Below are 24,859 nucleotides of genomic sequence, written 5' to 3' on the forward strand. Positions count from 1 at the left end.
TAGTAGTGGGGATAATGGATATCCTTGTTGAGTTCCTCTAGTAAGGGAGAAAGAAGATGACATAATAGAATTAAGAGGGTTATAATATAGTCATAAGACCATGTCAATGAATGCATCTCCCAAATGGAACCAGTGCAAAACCTCAAACAAAAATCTCCACTCAATATAGTCAAACGCTTTTCAGCATCAAGTGAAATTGCACATGCAGGTTTGTTACGAAGATGTGCTGCTTGAATAATATTCGTAGATAATGTTCCCTTGATAAAACCAGAGTGCAATGGGTTAATTAAGTCAGGAATCACCTTTGCGGTTATATTGAAATTTCAATTTTTGTAATTCCATAAGAGTATCAGAGGATTTATTTTGACAGTATTGAAGTTCTAATTGTTTAATGTGATTATCCAAAATAAGTTCTGCTTTATGCTTTTTGTGTTGATCAGAAGAAAAATTAATAATTTCCCCTCTTATGTTTGCATCCCAGATCACATAATATTTCAAATTTTCCGTTTTGTTTAATGAGAAATATTCCTGTGACCATTGTAATAGAGCGTCACAGAAGTCATTGTCACACAATAATCTGGAATTGAATCTCCAAGATAACAAAGAGTGTTCAGGTTGACAAATCTGCATGTGAAGTGTAACACAAGCATAGTCTGATATTGGTTCAATCATAGGTTTGACATATATAAAATCACTGGTTGAGAGATGAAGATATAGTCCATGTGTGAATAAGAATCATAGGGTGATGAGCAGAAAATGAAATCTATATCAGAGGGGTGGCATTAACCACCATGAGTCCACTAAGTACCAAGAATGTATTAGATGCTGTAGAGCAGAGGTCGATTTTAAAATCTTGGGTTTGCTAGAAGATCTTCAGTCAAGTCATATCCAAAGGAAGATCCATATTTTTAGCCATGATGATAAAGTCAGAGCCTGTTACAGGCGATTGTGTATTTAAGTTGTAGAAAAAGGATGGATTATCCACATTAGGTGCAAACACATTTAGGAGCGATATAAGATGGCCTTCATAATTAACTTTCACTAATACTCATCTCCCTTCCGTATCATGAGTATGAGGTATAATAGAATACTTTAAGGTTTTAGCAAGGAGAATGATCACGCCTTTTTTTTTTTGTCACATGCCAGTGGAACAAAAAAGTCTTGCACCCATTCTTGTTTTAGTTTCACAGATTCCTGACCTGAAAGATGAGACTCCTGAAGAAATACTATAGGAGAAAGATGTTAAAAATAGAGCAAATGGGGGAGGAGTCAAGATGGCGCCGACACGCTGAGCTCTGTGAGACGCTCGAAGAGAACTTCTGCTGCTGTTTCTTCATTTTTCCTCTGAATCGAGATGCCACATTCAAAAAGAAAGGGGACCGTCAAAGCTTCGCTCTCCCAGACTCGTACGTCGTCCCCTGGGCAGCGAACAATCGATAGTTTCACAACTCAGTGCCCACCTCAACAAACCGGAGAAGGAGCTCCGCTAGACGCAGGTACAGGGAACCTGACGCCATTGGAGTTTGAAATTTCGTTATCCCCTCCGGATTCTGGTAATCCGCCCTGCCCTGCCCGAACACGCGAGGGGAGTGCTGCACCACTTAACCCAGAAGTTAGGGAAGTTGTGGGCAGTAGAGAGGGCCCCCCCTCGGAGATGAAGACGGCAATGGAAGGTGATTTAACATCGGGAACAGGTTTAGTCCCGCCCAGGGTAGTAACTCTTGACACTCTTTGGACTGCAATGGAAAAGATGCAAATTTTGATTATAAATTCAACGCAAGAAACTAAGAATCTCGTAACTACTATTGATCAACTTTCTAAATCAGTTGATAAATTGAAACAGGACTTTAAAGAACAGGAGAAGAAGTCTCAAGATGAGATTCAAAGGATTAAAGAAAATGTTACAGTTATAATGAAAGACAATACCAGTATTCGTCAGAAGATAGAACAAATGGAAAATTATAATAGAAGATTAAATATGCGAATCCTAAATTTTCCAAAGCCAATAGGAGTCTCGCCACTGGACATGTTTAAAAAATTTCTTGTTGAAAATTTAAAAATTCCTAATCAAAATATACCTCCAATAAATAAGATTTTCTTTCTTCCGGTAAAGAAAAGCCAAGAAGAGACTCCTGGACTTTTAGACCAAGGAAATTTTGGCGAATTGAAAGATATCTCACTTATTCTAGAGGACTCATTGACAGAGGTAACTAGCAGAGCTACTCTATTAATTTCATTTGTATTCGAACAAGACTTTAACTCTATATTAAGACTATACTTTAAAAATTCTCAACAGAAGTTCTGTGGTCAGAAATTGTGGATCTTTCCAGATGTTGCAAAGACAACACAGGAGAGAAGGAAACAATTCCTGGCATTGAGGGAAGAAACGAGATCATTGGGTGCAACTTTTTTGCTTGCATACCCATGTAAATGCATCGTGAAATATTTGGCTGTAAAATATGTATTTTTTGTACCGAATCAACTAAGAGAATTTATAGGCATGAAAAAGATTGTCAAGTCTTGATACCAGATTTAATGATTTAAAAGAAGGTGGCAGTTAGGGCATATGCCTTTTCATGTTTACTAGTATTCTTTTCTTTTTTAGATTCCCTGAATCTGTACTTTCTCCTCCTCCAGAATTTATATTGAGGTCTAAGATAGTGACATTGTGATTTAATTTTGGATTTCTTATATTTTGCTTTAAGTATTATTATACTGTATGTTCACAATGTACCTAATGTTACATGTAACAAGATATCTTCTTGTGAAATTTAAAATTGCATAAATAAAATAATAAAAAAAAAAAATAGAGCAAATGTTTCTTCCTTTTGATGGGGTTCTGTATGCCTGCTTTTACATTAAGAGAGAGGAAATTCAAAGCCGAGAAATTGAGACGTATATATTTAAAGGCCATCCATAGTGAATATGCAATATTCAGGTGACTTGGTAGAATATGTGAGGAGAGATTATATAGAAAAATGTTAAGAAGAGGAAAACAGCAGCACATCAACAACATATACACACTCCCTTACCTTCACTAATGAGGAACAAGTGGGGCCGAGTGTGACATGGTGCCTAGGAGGAGCTTAAAGGAGAGCACGTATTACCCTAGTATGCAGATCAGATGCAAATATGTAAATAATGCAAAACATTCATCTTGATATGGATTCTTGTTCTGAGATATATTTTTCCAATTCAGCTGGGTCGGTGTAAGATTTAGTTTTATTCTTATGCGTTACTTTCATGACAGCAGGGGCAAAAGGTCCAAATCTGGCATCCAAAGCCGTTAGCCTGGGACTTAAGTTTAAGAATGCTTTCCTTAATTGAGCAGTATCTTTGGTAAAATCAGCACTTATCACAATATGGTTTTCTTGCTACTTAAGAGGGTGAATAGTTTTTGCAACTTCTAAGTTCAACTGGTTTCTCAAACACAATGTTAAAGATGGATGGAATAATATGTTCAATAAATTTAACAAAATCAGTACCCTCACTACCTTCCGGAAAACCCAGTACGCGGATATTATTCCATCGGTTCCTGTTATTAGCCTTTTCTAGAGCTGTCTTTAGTTCTGAAGCCATTTTGTGGGCCTTGCAGGACAGCATGTGGCTGTCTTCAAGACTACTGATTCTAGTCTCTGCTTCATCTAGGTGACTTTCAAAGTGAGTAAAGCGATCCTTAAGATATATCCTGTTGAATAATTTTCACAGCTGAGTTATTTTCGGTAAGTAGTGACATGGTATAATCCAACTGTGTAACCACATCTCTAGCAGCTGATGCATTTTTGTTAATAGCCACGTTCTTGCTGGGCAAGGGTGGACCTGATTTCTGAAGTTTGGAGACTGAATCCACTTGAAAAGTTGAATCAAGCTTTGCTTGTTTTTGCTGGGCCATTTTCCTGTATCGAAAGTGCTTATACAATGAAATTACACACATCTGATCTGAGTAAGTTATTATTTGTGACAAAGTGTTCACAGAGCTCAACTCCTAAGCAACCATTTCTTTCAGTGCTCGAGCATCCCCCCCTCCATAAATGAAAATTCTAAAAGCAAACTGAAAAAACCCAAAAACTAAACTATGTAGTGCCAGCACTGAATACTGGCTGGCATCCATATGTCTAAAGGGTCACCAATCCGATCTCCCCAATCCCTCCACTCTGTTCTCCAACAGCCCCCTTTAGTTGTGATTGCTCCTACTACTACTACTATTTAGCATTTCTATAGCGCTACAAGGCATACGCAGCGCTGCACAAACATAGAAGAAAGACAGTCCCTGCTCAAAGAGCTTACAATCTAATAGACAAAAAATAAATAAAGTAAACAAATCAAATCAATTAATGTGAACGGGAAGGAAGAGAGGAGGGTAGGTGGAGGCGAGTGGTTACAAGTGGTTACGAGTCAAAAGCAATGTTAAAGAGGTGGGCTTTCAGTCTAGATTTAAAGGTGGCCAAGGATGGGGCAAGACGTAGGGGCTCAGGAAGTTTATTCCAGGCGTAGGGTGCAGCGAGACAGAAGGCGCGAAGTCTGGAGTTAGCAGTAGTGGAGAAGGGAACAGATAAGAAGGATTTATCCATGGAGCGGAGTGCACGGGAAGGGGTGTAGGAAAGGACGAGTGTGGAGAGATACTGGGGAGCAACAGAGTGAGTACATTTATAGGTTAGTAGAAGAAGTTTGAACAGGATGCGAAAACGGATAGGGAGCCAGTGAAGGGTCTTGAGGAGAGGGGTAGTATGAGTAAAGCGACCCTGGCGGAAGATGAGACGGGCAGCAGAGTTTTGAACCAATCCCTGTTCCCCCTCCCCCCCAGATTCCTAGGAAGCCCAGGTATTACCTTCTTACCGCTGCCTCCCCCCCCCCCCGCATACTTTGAAAAATCTTTGGGGGTCTAGTGGGGATGAGGCAATAATAATCCCCAATTGCTCCTGCCCCTGGTGGCACTGGGTTCAAAATGGCACCAGCAACCCCTAGCAGTAGTCTCAAGCTGCTGTATAAGAGTAAAAGAATCTAATTCAGTGGTATTCATAGTCCATTCCTTAGGGGCCATGATCAAGTCACTCCTCATGAATACACGAGACAGATTTGTGCAAAATGGAGGTAGAATACATGTAATTTTTTCCCATACATATTCATTAGGGGTGCCTTGAAAACCCATCCCATTGTGGTCCTTGAAGGCTGGAAGTGAAAACAACTGGTGTCACCAAGGGAAAGTAAAATGAAGCAGGTAGATAAAGTTGGTTATATCTACTGTATACCTCTGTTTAAAAACATTTCTCCTAATTATATAACCATAAACTATAAATGTAAGTGCTATTTGTGTGCTAAGATTATAGAATACTAACACACGTATCAATGTCATAGTATCATTGTTATGTGCCATACGCACACAGGAAGGCGGAGGAGCTAGGGGAGGAAGCAGAGCCCAGACACGGACAGGAGAGAAAGAGAGAGAGAGAAGAGAGCTCCCTTCCAGAGAAATAGAGGGCCCCAGAGCAAACTCTTGTCCAGGAAGCTGTGGACACAAAAGGCCCCCCAAACCCCGGTGCGGTCAGGCCTAAAGGAGAGGAAGCCCAGAGGAAAGGAGAGGAAGCCCAGAGGAAAGGCTGTGCAAACTGACTTGTACACACTTCAGTTGGGATAGTGCAGGGTTAATAGGGCAGTAGAAACTAAGTCTGTGTTTGAATGTTTGAAGCCCTAATAAAAACCAGGTTACTAATGATAAGGAGTGGCAGTGGCTCTGGAGAACTGCGTTTTCTAGAAGGATGAAAGATGTGGAAGAGGTGGTCACTGGGGAGAGGCTGCTAATTGGCATCAGAGCTCCACCCTTACCGTGACAATAGGCTTCGTATTCTTACTACTACTACTATTTAGCATTTCTATAGCGCTACAAGGCGTACGCAGCGCTGCACAAACATAGAAGAAAGACAGTCCCTGCTCAAAGAGCTTACAATCTAATAGAGTGTTTTTCCTCTTCATTTACTTTTATTGCATATCAAGAAAGATTATTCATCTAGTCAAAGGAAAAAGAGGATGGATACGAATTAAGTTTGGTACAAATACACTCACCATTCATATCTGTCATCTAGCAAAAACAATAGTTTCAGCACAACTACAATTAATGCTGCAGCCTGAACTTCATATCTGACCATCCTTTTCTTAGCAATGGGATCAAATCTCAGAAAGGCCACATCGCCAAGTTCAGTCTTCTTTACCACTCTGGCAGTCCAGTTATGCAATTCATCTATCAAGAAAGAACAAACATGAAGCAAACAAACGGAGTTATCTTGAGAAAGGAAAAGTTAGAAAATGACATCCAGTCTGCCCAAATCAGTTTTTGTCACCTTCCATTTTGGTTCACCATAAACAGATGAGCACGTAGTCAAAGGTAATTTTATAAACCATTGTTGCATGTAAAATGTTGATTTATGCATATAAATATGCTCCTATTAAATTAGTTCATGCTTAAATTTATGCTCTAGAGGGTTTCTCCTAGGTCATTCTCATGGTAAAAGTCTGCAAACTTGTATGTCACAAAAAATGTGGTGTAGACAGCAAATCTGCATTTTCTTTTCAAACATCAGTACCTGCACGTTGGAAAGACCAGCAATCTTAACAGTCAGGTTCATGAAATCCCCATAATTGATCCCTGTCACTGAATGCCTAGCACACACCTGGGGCTAACCCCATAGCCACTTGGAGGGTCTATCCCCAGCACTGCTGGGCCTACCTGCACCTGGGCATGTGTTCTATACTAGTCAACCCTCCACCCCCATGCACTAGGTTCCACTTGCCTCTGGAACCTAGTGCATGGGGTCTCCCACTCACAACTTATTCCCCGGTGATTTGTAGAACACTGAGGCCACACTCTCAGGGGTCCCACGGTTCTTGGAAAGCACCCACAGACCCAACACACAAACCACTAGGATTCTTAGACAGTCTAAGACATCAGAGTCAATAAACTAACTTTACCGTCATAGTTGAACAGTGAACCATATAAAACAGATGGAAGAGTACAGCAAAACAATAACCGGTAAAACAAACAGAAATCAATTTTAAAACTAACACTTGTTCACTACCTGAATAGTGCCTGGGGAGTATAGGAAATACATATGCTCACAGGTTGCAGAATATAACTGCTCACAAGGCCTCACTGAATAGATCTCTCCTCTCCCTATTTGAGACTGAGAGAAATCCAGTACTTCCGGGCTGGATTTGAGCTCCTGGGCCAACCAGAGCCCAAAACAACATTTTTTTTTTTTTAAAGCAGCTGGCTGCATTGCTGCAGGTTACTTCCTCTCTGTACTAAACAAAAGAAGGAACAGTCATTTTTCTGTAACAACTTTAAATATAAACATGCACCATCCGCTACCTTGACTATTATCGCCTCACTTCTTTCCTTAAGTGATTATCATGCCAAAGTATTTTGCATTTCATATGGCTGTAAGAACACACAATCTCAGGAGCTACACAAGAATGTAAGAGTAGCCATACTGGGTCAGACCAATGGTCCATCTAGCCTAGTATCCTGTTTACCAAACAGTGGCCAAGCCAGGTCACAAGTACCTGGCAGACACCCAAATTGTGCTAACACTCCATACTACAAATCCCAAGCGAACTGAAGTTACAATCATCTTATCCTGTGTAGCAGGTTGCCAAAAATGCTTTGACATGGCAGTTGCAGACAGGCCATTCTGGCCCCTTGCTCCAGCAAAGAGGTTCCAATAACAGTGCAGCAGTTAGAGGTACATTCAGAGACTGATCCAACAAAATTTGACAATGAGCTTTTGGAGGAAAGTATAAAGCCTAACAATAAAGAAGGAGCCATGTCCAGATAGGAGGTCTTTCCACTCCTGGAGGGAGTCCAGCTAAAAAGGATACAGAAACGCAGTGAGTGGGAAACCCCACTCAGGGGCCCATCAGAGCCTTAGCTCCTTAATCCAGGGACTAAAGAGGAATGTAAGGAGGAGATACAGTACAGGGTTTGCCAGTCTGTTAATCAGCTGTCCCCTGGAGCCTTAAGGAGCAAAGCAAATGTTTCCCACCTATAGTGAACTGGTCAGAGGTCAGTCTCAGCCACAGCTGTCCCTCTGAGAAACAGAGGGCCAGATGCACTAAACCTTAACGACCCTCTAACAATCCTTTAACTAAGGAAATTCCTAACCGTTGCATGCATTAAAGGCCTTTTTCCGACAAAGCAAGCAGCTAACGAAAAAAGAATACAAAAGAGTAACTACCATTGTAATGTGGACGATTCGGGATGCACTAACAATACCTACGATTACACCGAATCATTTACCGCAACATTTTAAACGTATGGTCAGAGCAGTCGTAAAGGCCTGAGCTGTCATCTCCCCGCTTCCCCCTGAACCTTAAAATTCCAAGCTGGCATGTTTAAAAACAAAAGTGAGATAAACAACACCTCCCCGCTTCTCTGCTCTCCTCCGGTTCTGAAAACAACTTTCCTTCCTCTGTTTCCCCCAGCTGGGGGCGGTCCCATGTCTCTCTGCTGAGCTAAAGGGAATCACAGTGAAAGAGGTCTTTTGTTAAAAAGGGGGGTTTACGAAGGACATCCTTTTGGAGTCTTGAGGAGGACCTCTTCAACTGCACTCTCCTGCTAGGATCACAGAGCTAAATGCTCGCATGTCCCGATCCCCCCCTCGCGCACCCCCATCTGAAGTAAGCAATCTACGTAGGTTTAATACGTTTGTGTCAAAGTTTGTGGCTCTGCGCATGTTTAGGAGCCGATTACCGACGGGGATTATGAATCTGTAATGCACTGTACTTTACAATACCGCACCGAACATGTGCGACTTGTTTTTTGGTGCATTCTTCGTTTTTTTCAAATTTGGTAAGCACTTTTACGTTTTAGATTTTTTTTATGTTTGGTTGATGAATCTGGGCTAGAGTGCCCTAAAGTACAAAGTCTGGTCATGGGTGACTGGATCCTAAACCTTTGTTTAAAAAAAAAGTGCAAAACGTTAAAGCTGCTGACAACAGTAAATTCCAATCGGGGAAGGGATTGAAGGCCAAAAACTGTGGAAGCATGTGTACAAACTTCCTAAAGGTTTCAGCGTCACTCACCCAGTGGTTTATCCTAAACCTGTTCATAAGGCCAGTTTACAGCATTCAGGGAATCCAATTAATACCTAAGGGAGAGTTAACCACAAACATTACTGCGAAAAGAGCACAGTAACCCTGCCACCACCAAAGATTCAATAATCCTTCTAATTTAACTATATCATCCAAGCTGAGAGGAAAAGGATACAGGATGTCAAACAGATTTTTAATATAACATCATAAGAAGCAAGTTGTTGTCATTAATCATCTCTGTTTTTGCTAAATTCTGGTCGCTGTATGTCAAAAAAGATGTATCAGAATTAGAAAAGGTTCAAAGAAGAGCAACCAAAATGATAAAGGGGATGGAACTCCTCCCACATGAGGAAAGGTTAAAGAGGTTAGGGCTCTTCAGCCTGAAAAAGAAACGACGGGGGAGGGGGAGAATATATGATTGAGGTCCACAAAATCCTGAGTGGTGTACAGCAAGTAAAAGTGAATCAATTTTTCACTCTTCAAAAAGAACAAGTCAATAAAGTTATATGGAAATACTTTTAAAACAAATAGAAGGAAATTTGTTTTCACTCAATGAATAGTTAAGCTCTGGAACTCATTGCCGAAGAATGCGATAAAAGTGGTTGGGCGTATATGGGTTAAAAAAAAAGGCTTGAACAAGTTCCAGGAGAAAACGTCCATAGTCCGCTATTGAGATACATATGGGGAAGCCACTGTTTAACCCTGGGATTGGTAGCATGGAATGCTGATACTATTTGGGTTCTTGCCAGGTACTTGTGATGTGGATTGGCCACTGTTGGAAACAAGATATTGGGCTAGATGGATCATTGATCTGAACAAGTATGGCTATTCTTATGTTATTATATATAAAAGAAGCTGGAGGTTGAAGTGAGTGAAGTTACCGCAAGCAGACCCTTCAATGTTTTTTTAATGAATTATTATGATCAATGTTGCAACCAATTTACCTCTGGATACTCCTGCTTTTATATTTTACTAGTAAAAAAGGCCCATTTCTGAAAGAAATGAAACAGGCGCTAGCAAGGTTGTCCTCTAATGGCAATTATATTTTTAAGGGAACTGTTAGGAGAGAGTGAGTATGTGTGAGAGTGAATGAGTATGTGTCAGGGAGTATCATATGTGTGAGAGAGAAAGAGTGTGAGAGAGAGAGAGAGAGAGACAGAATGTGTGTGTCTGTCTATGTGAGTGAGATAGTGTAGTGTGTCCCGTGTGCACCAATTATGCTCCCTCCCCTGCATTCATCCATATGCAGCAAACATCCTCTGTGCCCTGCCGCCTTCATCCATCCATGTGCAGTATCTCTCCCCTGCCCCCTCCATCCATCGTGGTGCAGCAATTCTCCTCTGTCCCTTGCCCTTCCCCCCTACATGTGCATCAACTCTGCATTCTCCCCTGATCTCTCCTCCATCCACCCATATCCAGGGCCCCCCCTCCTTCCATCTCTCTCCACTCTGAGTTCCAGGCCCCCTCCCTACCTCTCGCTGTGTGCCCTCCGGGTTCCAGGCCCCCCCTCCCCTTTGAGTTCCAGGACCCCCTTCCTCCCCTTCGAGTTCCATGCTCCCCATTCTCCGAGTTCCACACCCCCGCACCTCCATCCCTCCCCTTCGAGTTCCAGGACCCCCCTCCCCTTCGACTTGCAGGATGCTCCCTCCCTCCCTCTGAGGTCCACGCCCCCGCGCCTCCCTACCTCTCTCTCTTTGCCCTCCAAGCACGACCTGTCCTCTGGCAGCCCCTCGCTTTCCTAAGTGAGAGCTGTATTTTAAAAATTCTTACCTTGGGGTGCAGCATCCACAGTGAAGGCAAGCGGCGCTTCAGACTGCCTTCGCATGTGTTTCAGCTCTGCCTCTGGTCCCGCCCTCATTTCCTGTTTCCGGAAGGTCGTGCTTGGAGGGCAGAGAGAGAGAGGGAGGGAGGGAGGTGCGGGGGCTGGCAACTATACAGAGTTCCCTCGAGGACGGAGCAATTACGAACACTACACGGCTTCACCGCCACGCTGCCACGGAGTCAGCTTCAGAACGTTGGCGGTGCGAATTATTATATTAGATTATTCTTTTAATGTACATACTACATACTTCTTAAATACAGGAGTGTCTACTAAAGGAACTTTCTACTTTAAGCCAGCTCAGTCTCCAGTGATCCTTTTTACCTGTTGTTCTGTTGTGTCTATTTCTTTTTTTCTATTTACTATAGTGTTTCCCAAATCTGTCCTGGAGTACCCCCTTGCCAGTCAGGGTTTTCAGGATATCCACAATGAGTATGCATGAAATTTATTTACATACACTGCCTCCATTATGTGCAAATCTCTTCCATCCTGAATATTCATTGTGGTTATCCTGAATTTGTCCATAAACACTATAAAAAGTGATTATAGAAACATATTACAGGGATAACCTCAGCCCCGAAGAACCGAGGACCACTTACACCTGTATTTGGAAAACAATAATTGGAAACTAGGATGTTTGAAAGATTTTTGGACAGATTGTGACTGAAGTACTTCTGTTGGTCCTGCAGCTCAAACTTAGAGAGCCATATCAGTTGGTCTGGTTTTTTTTTTTACCTCCACCATTCAGCTCTCTAAGGAGCCCTTTTATTAAGGCATGGTAGGCCTTACATGGGCCTACCACACACTAAAAGGAACTACTGCATCCCATGCTGGAAAATTAAAAAATATTTTCCAGTGTGGGATTAGCATACGCTGAGCAGGAAGCTTTAGCAGGACGCCTCCAGCATGGGAGTCGCAGGACGCCTCCAGCATGGGAGGTGTGCCCATGGGCTAATCAGGTGGCCACATGTTAATGGGGACAACAGTGTCAGCCATTTTTTTTAGCACGGCTTGGTAAAATGATCCCTAAGTCTGAGCTGCACGTTGCTGAAACTCCTTCGCTAGTCTCATAAAGCTGAGAGCAGTGTGGGAAGTTGGGCACTGAGTAGCACAAACTCGATGAGAATCATGTGATGCCAGAAGAAAACAGAATAGCTGTTTCAGAGCTGGCACTGCCAACAAGCCTGTAGAGCAAATATAGGAGGATTATAAAACTGAGGGGAGAGCCAACATAGAGACAGGATGGTGAAGGCTGACTGGTGAGGAATGGATAGGGATGGGGACTGGGACAGTGTGCTGAGAAGAGGAGCTGGAGAAAAGGTACACAGTGTGTGGGCAGGGGGGAGATGGGCTTAGGGAAACAGAAAACGTGCAGTAGGGAAAGAGAACTTGTTCAGAATGTACTTGAGCAGCCAGGCTGACTGTACCAGAAGAGGAACGCCCTCAGGCCAGTCATTGGAGGAGGACTCCGCTCCCCCACCCACCCCAGTCTGTTGTTTGGTTTGTTCACCAACTATCTTGGCTCTCATACTGAAGTTTTTTTTTGTTTTTTTTTTCTGGCCAGCATGGCCCCTACTAGAAAAATAATGAAGATCACTCCACTAAGCCGTTTATCTGTAGCCATGTTGTATTTGGATTATCCTTAAGTTTATTTAGCTTAATTCTGTTTTTAAATTCATCTGGAGCTCTGTTTTTGTATTTAGGTTCTTAAGATAATTTGTTTTATCCTATTTTACATCTTTATTTTTAACCTGTTTTGATCTGATAGTAATGATTATGAATGCAATTTTTAAAGGCATTTCACCATGTAAAATGCATAGAAAATGCCTCTTCTAAAACTGGCCTGGGCATATGCATGTAATCTTAATCAGCATACACTTGGTATACATTTCCCTTTGTGAGACCTGTGCAGTGACATTCCTAGGAGCATTTACTTTATGAAACGTGTAAAAGAAAACAATGAATTTGAATATGCCTCTGAGCAGACGTAAATGTGCATTTCCTAAGTGGTAATTCTTAAAAGGGCGAGCATATACATACTTTCTCTTTTAAAATTGGTGTAATTTATGCAAATATTTAGCCTCCATATAATCAATTTAAGTTTTATTTGTATCATCTAGTGGAATCATATGTATTTTATTAAAAACTGAGGTTTATGACAGAATAATTCTATTCACCCTTCTTCACTGTTCTTTCTTTAACAAATGTCCAACAATATTGTCATATTTTTGGTATTCCATTTTAGTATTTAAAAATCACCTTGGATAACAACTTGCCCATTTATTTTTTTTATTCTCTGATAACTTTATCCAGTTTTCTTTCCTTCTGCATCTTCATTTGGGTGTGAATTTACTAAAATGCACCGTCATGGATGGACATTAACAGTTTATTGCACAAACCCAAAATTTGTCATGTTGTAAGCTGCATTAAAATTGGCTATTAACATGCAATACAGTGGAGTTTTTAATCAATACATCCAGGTCTGTAGCAAGGGAGGTCCAGGTTTCTTCCAGAAATGGGCTAGCCAGCCGAGCAGCAATAAGGCATTGTTGAACTCAAAAGTTCTTTGCAACAGCAAATCCTAGGACCAGTCTGCTCAGTAAAAAAAAAAAACACCAGGATCCCAGGGCACATGATATCCCAGAAGCAGCAAGATACAGACAGGCCTAAGCCACCTTCCAAAAGGCCCGAGCTTTCACACTGTGCCACCAAATATGTGCCATACTGCCTAATTCTCCACAGTGACGCAAACAAAAGGGCGATGCATTAGAAAAACAGTGCTGAAAAAGCACAGGTGTGAGGTACCAGCAGTAAAGTACTTTCCTGTAACTTTAGGGCCTTAGTAGCGGAATAAACAGCAAGTTCCATTTTATCCCAATCAGCTTCAGAATAAGTCACATTCAGTTCCAGTTTCCATCTGCATCAATAAGCCATAGGAACCGGACTTTGTCGGAATAAATAGCGATATGGAGCAGAAACAAGGTCCTTAGTAAACAAGTAATCATCACATAAGTCTTGTAAATAAGCAGGTTCTATTAAAACAAGCGCTTTAAGACATTTAGCAGAAACAAAATGTAACAATTTCAGTAGGCACAGTGATGAGTAAGGGGTAAAGAGTACATATTAGCCAATGTTTCATAATAAATAAGCTCATATCAAAAAGTTGCCCCAAACATTCCAACCCCTGTTGCCTCCACAGTTTATAAGGGCCTTGATCAACCTAGGGGTGTGGCATGAAATATAAAACTGGGAGTCAGAATACATCCAGTCCCAAGCATGACATTTTTTTATTTTTTCTTATATCCCACATTATGCAAAAATTAATTTCAGTTGAATGTGGTTTACAGTTAACGAACCGGATTACATTCATAAAAATTCTACATAGCTTACATTTAACAATAAGATTTCATTCACCAACATAGCTGGAGAGCATTGTTCATGGAGTCACCGAAAAATAACGGAACCAAACTCACCAGCCACTGCTCCAAAGGAATCCACAATTTAGAGACATGGTTCTGAAACCATTATACAGCAGCTCAGGTATAAAATAAAATTAGGAACACCTAATCCTCCCACTTTACGAACCCTATAAAGAATAGCTCTAGACAGCCTAGGTCTCTTATTCTGCCAGATAAAACAAAAAATCTTGTCTTACAGAGATACAAAGAATTTCCTTGGAGGAACAAGAGGTAACACCTGGAACAGATAAATCATTCAGAACAATATATTCATTTTAACAATAAAGATCCTGGTAAACCAGGAGAAAGGCCACAAAGACCAAAGTTGTAGGTCAGCCTGAAAGGCACATAAAAGATGGGAATAATTTGCCTGAAAAAGGTCCTGATAAAGTACAGTACGGCATACTCTCATGTATGTAAAAGAACCTACTGCCCATTTGAAAGGGAAAGAAGCCTACAAAGTGGAAACCAACCCCTGATTCAGAGAGATTAATGGCCTCAGTCTTGGCCCCGCTGACTTTAAAGCCAGATACATTAGCATAAGCTCGAATCTCCTATATCAAATTAGGAAAAGAGATCACCGTTCTCGTGAGGGACAACAATATGTCATCTGCAAAGGCAGTGATCTTGTAGTCATGATCTCCCACCTGTACTCCCACAACATCAGGGGTTGACCAACTGCCAAAGCAAAAGGCTCCATGAGAAAAGCAAAGAGCAAGGGCGAAAGGGAGCAACCCTGACTTGTGCCAGTACCCAGAGACAAATTCTCCCCATTAATACTCACATAACCTTTAGGATCTGAGTATAAGGCATGCACCCAAGTCCTGAAATTGGGAGGCACCCTAAACTTCTTCAAGGTTGTGTCTAAAACCGTTACTGCATGATTTTATTTGGTATATCAACCCTCTGAAAAGGCTGGAGCAGTAGAAATTAATGCATGTGGAAAGAATAGAATGTAGGGGTCCTTTTACTAAGTAGCGCTAAAAAGTGGTGTGCTCTAGCCTCAATGCGAGTCTTTCCCGCATGCTAAGGCCACTTTTAGTGCTGTTGGTAAATTGCAGATTTTTCCATTTTTGCAATAATGGCCACGTTCTAATTTTCCGATCAGCAAGTGGCATTAGTGTGTGAGCACTTACCGACATCTATTTTGTAGGCAGTAAGGCCTCATGTGCTAACCGATTAGCATAGCTACACCCACTCTCTGCCCCCAAACATGCGTGGGTAGTGCACACACATACAAAAACTACTGCAGGATGGCTGAGCATACCCTGCTGTAGTGCATTTTAACTGCAGCTTAATAAATGGGCCCCTAAGTTAATCCATCCATTCCTCTTGTTTACATCCTTTCCAATTCCTTATTCTAATTTAATATTCTTTTTATATTTTAATGAAAATTGTCCCCTTCTTACCATAGCTAAACACACCAACATTTATATAAAATCTCCCTTTGATCCACTGTTCAAGTATGCTGTCTCTGAAGTTTGTATGAGTATCACAATGCCTGCATGGTTTACTGACACAGTGATAACTATCAGCAAAACAGCAGTTCCAGTCACACAGATTCATAATACTGGCAGTGACTAGGCAGGACAAGATTTCCAACACCTGAAACACTTGTTTCTCCTTAGGGCTGAAACAGCTGAAAGAGAAGGGAGGCATCTTTATGGTTCCTTAGAAGTGCACAACTTACAAATAAAAATATTTCCCCCCAACAGAGTAGAAAAGTGACAATGAGGGGAGAAGACTGAAGTGATTTACCTGAGCAAATCTGTGTTCACCCATGCAGAATCACACTTTCCCATCCTCCCCCAGTGTGAGTTAAAAGTATGTGCGTTAACATAAACCGCATATGTTTATGCACTAGGTAAAGTGGGCTGAATCAGGTTGAGAGGTAAATTATACACACAGACCGCAAATTAATTTCCAAGCATTATCTCAGGGCACATGATTTTGTATCTGCTTCCAGCTATTCACAAAAGCATATGAGCATTTTGTACTCCTTTTCTACACATCATCCAAATGTTTAAAGGGAAGCTCTGCAAAAATCCACCAGCAACAATGAGCTTGTGGTCTCAAAGTATACATGAGACTGAAGTCTCTATAGGTAGTGGAGGAATAACCTAATGGTTACAAGCAGCAGGCTGAGAACCAGAAAAGCCAAGTTTCAAACCCCGCAAAATGTTTAGAGCCGGCAAGCGCATGAAATAACAAGCTCCCCAACTCTAAATGCTAATAGCATACAAATGCATGCTAAACAGGGCTATTAATATTCCTCCTCTATGCTCAGTGGCCAGTGCCAAACCCTACACCAGCTCGGAGCTGGCGTTAGGGTTTGCCAGGGGATTGAGGAGGAATGAGGAGACCCATGAGCGCATGCCCAGGCACAATCTGACCGCAGTTGTCCCTCATGCTCAACGCTATGACCACACTTAAATTTGCATGTCACTAGTGTTGAGTATGAGGAAGCTGGGTGGTAAAACTCCGGTGCCGTTTATAACTGCGTCTGAGTTCTGAGCATCTGCACCCAGCGCTGTTCAGAACTGCGTCTGAGTTCTGAGCATCTGTACCCTGGTGATCTGGACAAGTCATTAATCCTCTGTTGCCTCAGGTACAAACTTACGCCTTTGTTTACAAAGGTGCGCTATAGGCATGTTAGTGTTTTTAACACACGTTAAACGCTAACGTGCCTATAGGAATGTATTGGTGTGTTAGCGTTTAGCGCACCTTAACAATAATAAACATACGTTTTAGATTGGGAGGCCTCTAGTGACAGGAAATTACCTACTATATCTGAATATAACTCACCTTGAGCTACAACTTAAAAAGGCATGAGCTAAATCCAAAATTTCTTCTATTAATTATTACCTCCCCTATGTATTACTCTGGCTACAGATATAAAATTTGGCATACCAATAACATTATCTGGTAAGGGGAGATCAACAACTGAAAGAAGCGGAAGAAATACCATTCCTGTCCTCTATCACAAACAAGAAAACTTATTGAGACATCCTTCTTTATAAGTCAGAGCACAGGACTGGCATTCAGTACCCCTGAATTATTGCCCCAACACTGTGACCTGAAGCAAGCGACTTTATCTTCTTGTGACTCTGTTTACCCAACTGTAATTCAGTTGTAACAACAACATTGTTCCTTCTCTTAGCTGTCATGCCATTTTTCAAGTACCGAATATAGCCTCAGGATTACCAACTCTAGTTTCTGCGAGAATATATTTTTAAAAAAAATCTTGCTATCTGAACATCCAGTACAAGAAAACCAAGGAGATGGATTGCAGCACATATGAAAAATATTCTGGAAAAATGAAAATTTCCTGATTTAAAAAAAAGGACATCTATACAAAACCTGAGTTCCTAATGTTATGGACAAAAAAAATGCATGTCATGCTTTACTGTAGCATGGGGATGTTGTTTTAAACATTGAAAAGACTGGCCTCTACAGCTTCACAATATGTCAATGCTTTCTTTCATATGGTGTTCATCCTCACTTTTTATTTGGTTATTTGGTATACCTTTAACAGAGTTATATTTTTAAAAAATGACTTTGAATCTTAGAAAGAATAGTGCGACTTTGTTGTAACAGCAGATAGCTGCCTACAATATTATCATTTTCTTATTGCTTTGGGTATAAGGAGATTTTAGAAAATGTTAGAAGAAAAAATTGTCAAGCTCCATACCAGGCAAGTTAGCTTCCATCAGATACTTTATACAGAGGATGTTAGGGTGAAGAAAACACTTTTCAGTTATCGGAGGAAAACAGGTCAGGTCTAAAAATGCAGCAAGTGCATGCGTCTTTTCAAAAACTCCATTATACGAGGGTAAACTCTGAAAAAAAAAACAGGAAAGAAAAGTTTAAGGCGCAAATATAGTAACACAGTAAATGAAGGAAGAAAAAAAAAATATACTAAATTGGCCCATCCAGTCTACTCAGTTGGGTAGATGAGCCTATAAATTCCAATTCTCAATCCAGCACCAGTTCCCCAACCTCCATATCTTTTACCTAACTTTTTCAACGCCTTGTTTTCCAATCAGTCTCAATCAAGCCCCAAATCTGCTAACAAAATACTGAACTCTTATCACCTCCACATTTTCAGGCCTTGACATCTTTTCTTATTGCCAAGATTAAATCCACACCCCTGTACTCTTCTATATCTTACTATCAAGTTTTCTAATAATTTACACAGCTACCCAAACTAGTGAGGTCATTGACCAGCACAAGCTGCCTCCCTCTGCTCATTGAAGTTTAGGTTTTAATTATAGTCACTCCATATATGTTACCTCGATGCCTTCTTGAAAGCCTAGTGAAGCTGGACTTCTTCTGTTAGAGCAGTAAGCTGCTGCCCCATATAAGATAACCTACTGCTTTCCTGGAACCAAAAACATGCATGTGTCTGTGCCATACAAGCTGGTGCTTAGAATACATGGAGTTCATTAAAGACAAGAAGTTAGGGGCATAAGCATCACTCAGTGCAGGTTACCAACATACCTTCATCTAATTTCATCAGAAATATCATCAACTTCTTCAAAGATATTTTTGAGTTCCTTGAAGAGCATGCAATCAACTAGAATGGCCATCACCTTTTTCAAAACACTAGCATTAGGATGTAATACCCTTGAGGCGCAGTCCTAGGCAAATATTTAGAAGCCAACACAAAAATGTAGGAGCCAATGTTTTAGACCTTTTCCCAATCCCCAACCCCCTGCTCAATGCCTCCACTGAAGGGAGGAGTGGGGGGCAGTAACAGCTTGTTGGTTGATTCATATTTGTAACAGAGCAGTGAATGATAAAGAGACATGCACCATAATCTAATCAGGCATAAGGGAATGGAAGAATGTTTACACAATAAAACTAATGTGACTTCAGAAAACATCTCTCTCATATTGGCATATCACCTTCATGGAAACAAACTCTCACATCATTTTCCCATGAAACTTTATGGGAAAAAAATTATCCAATCCAAAAAAAAAAATGCAGCACCAGAAGAACTGTAAACCTGGATGATAGCATCACAAGAAAGCTTCTCACAATGAGGACAGATAGTCATTCCTGTACAAAAAAAGATAAACTGCTGCCAAGTTGCTTTGTCTTCTTTTGCACCCTTCTTCATATTCCAAAAATGTGGAGTCGGCCACAAGCAGGATGAAGGAAATAGGTTTATTAAAGACCCAACATGGACTGCATTTCAGCATATTGTTACGACACAATGGTACAGCGAATTCACACAGTCAATAATTCTCACATAGAACGGAGAGCTCAATAATGGAAAACAGGCTTTTTAGTGTTTTAGTTACAATGTGGTAAATTTATTTATTTTATTTATTTATTGCATTTGTATCCCACATTTTCCCACCTTTTTGCAGGCTCAATGTGGCTTACAATGTATCATTCTTGGTGGTAATGGATCAGAACATAATCACTTATTGTTACATAGAGATTTTGAGTAACATGGTAGAAGTTTAAAACAAGCAGATATAAAAAATAATTACATATTGTTACATAGAGATTCTGAGTAACATAGTAGAAGCTTAAAACAAGCAGATATTATAAAAATAGGTCTGTGTAAAGGTAAAGGAGATGCATGCATTTATATTTGTTGTTCTATGTGGTATGCCTTATTAAACAGATAGGTCTTCAGTGATATTCGGAAGTTTGTTAGTTCGTAGATTTCTCAGGTTGTGCGGCAGTGCGTTCCACAGCTTAGCACTCAGGTAGGTAAAGTTTGCTGCATGCGTAAGTTTGTATTTTAGACCTTTGCAGCTTGGGAGATGAAGATTAAGGAATGTGCGGGCTGATCTTTTGGCATTCCTAGTCGGTATGTCTATCAGGTCTGTCATATAGGCTGGGGCATCTCCATGGATGATTTTATGAACTAGAGTACAAATCTTGAACGTGATGCGTTCTTTGAGTGGAAGCCAGTGTAACTTTTCTCATAGTGGTTTAGCACTTTCATATTTTGCTTGGTCTGCTATTTGCTTGCACCTAAATCTAGTGGCGCACTGAGCTGCATTGCTAGGGGTCAGTCTCCCAAATAAGGCAGTGCTTCCCTTCTCTGGGAGTACTACCCTTCTCTGTGGGGTTGGAAGATCAGGAGGCCCACTTGGGCCACCAAGGATCTTGGGTCATTCTAGGTGAAGTGCTGCATTTCACCTCAGGTGACCTTTTTGCTCCGAGTTGCATCTTTACTCCAGCCCTAAGCTAGTGTAAAAATTCAAGACTAGAAAAAGAGTAAGAAAAACTGCTATACTTTTGTGGTTTTTAAAATAAAAACACATCAGGAGCAATTTTTTATTCAGCAATTTGCATGTATTTCTCATACTCCCCACCCCCCAACTGCTACTTTGTATCGCAGCGTTTTTAAAATAATTTTTCTGTGCTGGCCTTAGTTGGCAACTTGGGCCCTAGCAGTTTCAATTGCAAAATATTGCTTTGTAATCTAGACCAAAGGCACTATCTAGAATACTGGATGTTTTTGTATTACAACTCTGAGATATTTTCTGTGACCTAGACATCTCTTTGTGGGTGTAAACCTCCTTTAGATTCAGGAGCGTAGCTGGTCTCCTTGTTGAAGAAAAGGGATTAAGGCTCCTATGGAAAACAACTTGAACTTCTTTCTTACCAGAAAACTTGTTCAACACCCCGAGGTCTAGGAATTGACATATGTAGACCATCTGCATGCATTTAAAAAAAATGTTAACCAGGGCAAATAAGTGAAATGAACTATAAGTTTGAAAACCGTGAAAAAAAGGCCAAATGAACTGAAAACAAATCAACAATTCCTTCCCTGTGTACATTCCTAATAAAGTTCCCACTCTCTTTTCCTTGATAAGATAGTTGCAACCGTTGTTACGAGAAAGGCTTAAATACATTTTGATACTGAAAGTTTGACCATAGTATTCTCGGTGGACAACATGATGAGGTTTTGAAGAGGTGTAATTTGTATCTGTTTTGAATTATGCTGATAACCCAAGTGTCTAATGTTATACTGGGCCAACGGTTTGAGCAAAAGCTCAGCCTTCTCCTGACAGGAAGGTCACTGGAACACTAGCTAGATCTACCTTGATCTAGCTAAAACCATGTTCCAGGATTGGTTGGGGTGCTGGCTATGACTTTAGGGCCCTCTCTCGTGTCGCCTAGGTGCAAATTAAAATCTCTCTTCTTCGTGTGGGTCTTACATGAAGGTGACAGGTGGAAAGAAAGCTGGGATGGTGTCTGAGACTGGAGGGGGCACAAAGACAAAGTTGGGGGGGAAGAGGGAAACCTGTATGCACTTTGTGGGAGATGAAGCTGAAAGAAGGAACATTAAGAGATAAAGTGGGAGTTTGGGAGAAGGGGATCAGGACTTACAATGGGAATTCTGTGCAAAAAATGTTTAAAAACAATTGATTTCATATTGTGTAACGTAAGCAAATAATGCCTGCAGAATTGTGCAGAATTCTAAAATATTGTGCACACAACTTTAAAAATTTTTGGCATAGACTTCCCTCATGTATATAGTATTCAGAGTTAGTAAACATTCCTCAGGGGACATGTTTTCAAAGGGATTAAGTTTGCACATATTATGATAGCAATGAACTCACACTCATAAGCCAGGGAATGTGGACTATGAGCTTGCTCTTTCAAATTTACTGCTAACTCCCGAGGCAGTACTTGTAACATGCCAAAGAGAACTTCCTTCTGGAGTTCATAAGAAGTAACATATATATAAGCAACCTATCCAGGTATGCTTGAAAATTCTTTTTAATCAAGCCTGCGGTTCCCGGTATAAAGCGAATGCTACATACCTGTAGAAGGTATTCTCCGAGGACAGCAGGCTGATTGTTCTCACTGATGGGTGATGTCCACGGCAGCCCCTCCAATCGGAACCTTCACTAGCAAAAGCCTTTGCTAGCCCTCGCGCGCCGATGCGCACCGCGCATGCGCGGCCGTCTTCCCGCCCGAAACCGGCTCGTGCCGGCCAGTCTCATATGCAGCAAGACAAAGAGAAGGGAAGACACAACTCCAAAAGGGGAGGCGGGCGGGTTTGTGAGAACAATCAGCCTGCTGTCCTCGGAGAATACCTTCTACAGGTATGTAGCATTCGCTTTCTCCGAGGACAAGCAGGCTGCTTGTTCTCACTGATGGGGTATCCCTAGCCCCCAGGCTCACTCAAAACAACATACCATGGTCAATTGGGCCTCGCAACGGCGAGGACATACACTGAGATTGACCCTAACAATTTATCCAACTAACTGAGAGTGCAGCCTGGAACAGAATAAACATGGCCTAGGGGGGTGGAGTTGGATTCTAAACCCGAACAGATTCTGAAGCACTGACTGCCCGAACCGACTGTCGCGTCGGGAATCCTGCTGCAGGCAGTAATGAGATGTGAATGTGTGGACAGATGACCACGTCGCAGCTTTGCAAATCTCTTCAATATTGGCTGACTTCAAGTGGGCTACCGACGCTGCCATGGCTCTAACATTATGAGCCGTGACATGACCCTCAAGAGCCAGCCCAGCCTGGGCATAAGTGAAGGAAATGCAATCTGCTAGCCAATTGGATATGGTGTGTTTCCCCACAGCCACTCCCCTCCTGTTGGGATCAAAAGAAACAAACAATTGGGCGGACTGTCTGTTGGGCTGTGTCCGCTCCAGATAGAAGGCCAATGCTCTCTTGCAGTCCAATGTGTGCAGCTGACGTTCAAGCAGGGCAGGAATGAGGACGGGGAAAGAATGTTGGCAAGACAATTGACTGGTTCAGATGGAACTCCGACACAACCATTGGCAAGAACTTAGGGTGAGTGCGGAGGACTACTGTGTTATGATGAAATTTGGTGTAAGGGGTCTGGGCTACCAGGGCCTGAAGCTCACTGACTCTACGAGCTGAAGTAACTGCCACCAAGAAAATGACCTTCCAGGTCAAGTACTTCAGATGGCAGGAGTTCAGTGGCTCAAAAGGAGGTTTCATCAGCTGGGCGGTTAGCTTGACGGAGTTTAAAAAGGGATTAGATAGATTCCTAAAGGACAAGTCCATAGACCGCTATTAAATGGACTTGGAAAAATTCCGCATTTTTAGGTATAACTTGTCTGGAATGTTTTTACATTTGGGGAGCGTGCCAGGTGCCCTTGACCTGGATTGGCCACTGTCGGTGACAGGATGCTGGGCTAGATGGACCTTTGGTCTTTCCCAGTATGGCACTACTTATGTACTTATGTACTTATCCCATGACACTGTAGGAGGCTTGACGGGGGGCTTTGACAAAAGCAAACCTCTCATGAAGCGAACAACTAAAGGCTGTCCTGAGATCGGCTTACCTTCCACACAGTAATGGTATGCACTGATTGCGCTAAGGTAGACCCTTACAGAGTTAGTCTTGAGACCAGACTCAGACAAGTGCAGAAGGTATTCAAGCAGGGTCTGTGTAGGACAAGAGCGAGGATCTAGGGCCTTGCTGTCACACCAGACGGCAAACCTCCTCCATAGAAAGAAGTAACTCCTCTTAGTGGAATCTTTCCTGGAAGCAAAGTCAGCACGGATTTAGTGAAGGGAAGTCTTGCCTCACCAATCTAATGCATTTTTTTGAGGGGGTAAGCAAACATGTGGACAATGGGGAGCCGGTTGATATTGTATATCTGGATTTCAGAAGGCGTTTGACAAACTGCCGCCCGAAAGACTCCTGAAGAAATTGCAGAGTTATGGAATCGGAGGTAGGGTATTATTATGGATTAAGAACTGGTTGAAGATAGGAAGCAGAGAGTAGGATTGCGTGGCCAGTATTCTCAGTGGAGGAGGGTAGTTAGTGGGGTCCCGCAGGGGTCTGTGCTGGGTCCGTTGCTTTTTAATGTATTATAATGACCTAGAGATGGGAATAACTAGTGAGGTAATTAAATTCGCCGATGACACAAAATTATTCAGGGTCGTCAAGTCGCAGGAGGAATGTGAACGATTACAGGAGGACCTTGCGAGACTGGGAGAATGGCGTGCAAGTGGCAGATGAAGTTCAATGTTGACAAGTGCAAGTGATGCATGTGGGTAAGAGGAACCCGAATTATAGCTACGTCTTGCAAGGTTCCGCGTTAGAGTTACGGATCAAGAAAGGGATCTGGGTGTCGTCGTCGATGATACGCTGAAACCTTCTGCTCAGTGTGCTGCTGCGGCTAGGAAAGCGAATAGAATGTTGGGTGTTATTAGGAAGGGTATGGAGTCCAGGTGTGCGGATGTTATAATGCCGTTGTATCGCTCCATGGTGCGACCGCACCTGGAGTATTGTGTTCAGTACTGGTCTCCGTATCTCAAAAAAGATATAGTAGAATTGGAAAAGGTACAGCGAAGGGCGACGAAAATGATAGTGGGGATGGGACGACTTTCCTATGAAGAGAGGCTGAGAAGGCTAGGGCTTTCAGCTTGGAGAAGAGACGGCTGAGGGGAGATATGATAGAAGTGTATAAAATAATGAGTGGAATGGATCGGGTGGATGTGAAGCGACTGTTCACGCTATCCAAAA

General features: G+C 41.8%; 1 protein-coding gene across 3 annotated transcripts in view; it reads right to left on the reverse strand.

Annotated features, from left to right (window-relative positions):
• The window catches only part of TAF1B (TATA-box binding protein associated factor, RNA polymerase I subunit B), a 385,284-nt gene that overhangs the window by 114,670 nt on the left and 245,755 nt on the right, over window positions 1-24,859 (reverse strand). For all 3 annotated transcript variants that reach the window (XM_030198879.1, XM_030198880.1, XM_030198881.1), the window contains exons 9-10: window positions 18,053-18,200; window positions 6,061-6,235 (exon numbers count right to left, since the gene is read on the reverse strand). In XM_030198879.1, the coding sequence (XP_030054739.1) occupies window positions 6,061-6,235; window positions 18,053-18,200 (323 nt within the window). The remainder of the gene's footprint in view (window positions 1-6,060; window positions 6,236-18,052; window positions 18,201-24,859) is intronic.

The sequence above is a fragment of the Microcaecilia unicolor genome, chromosome 3 (genome assembly GCF_901765095.1).
Source record: "Microcaecilia unicolor chromosome 3, aMicUni1.1, whole genome shotgun sequence".
In the NCBI taxonomy this organism is placed as follows: Eukaryota; Metazoa; Chordata; class Amphibia; order Gymnophiona; family Siphonopidae; genus Microcaecilia; species Microcaecilia unicolor.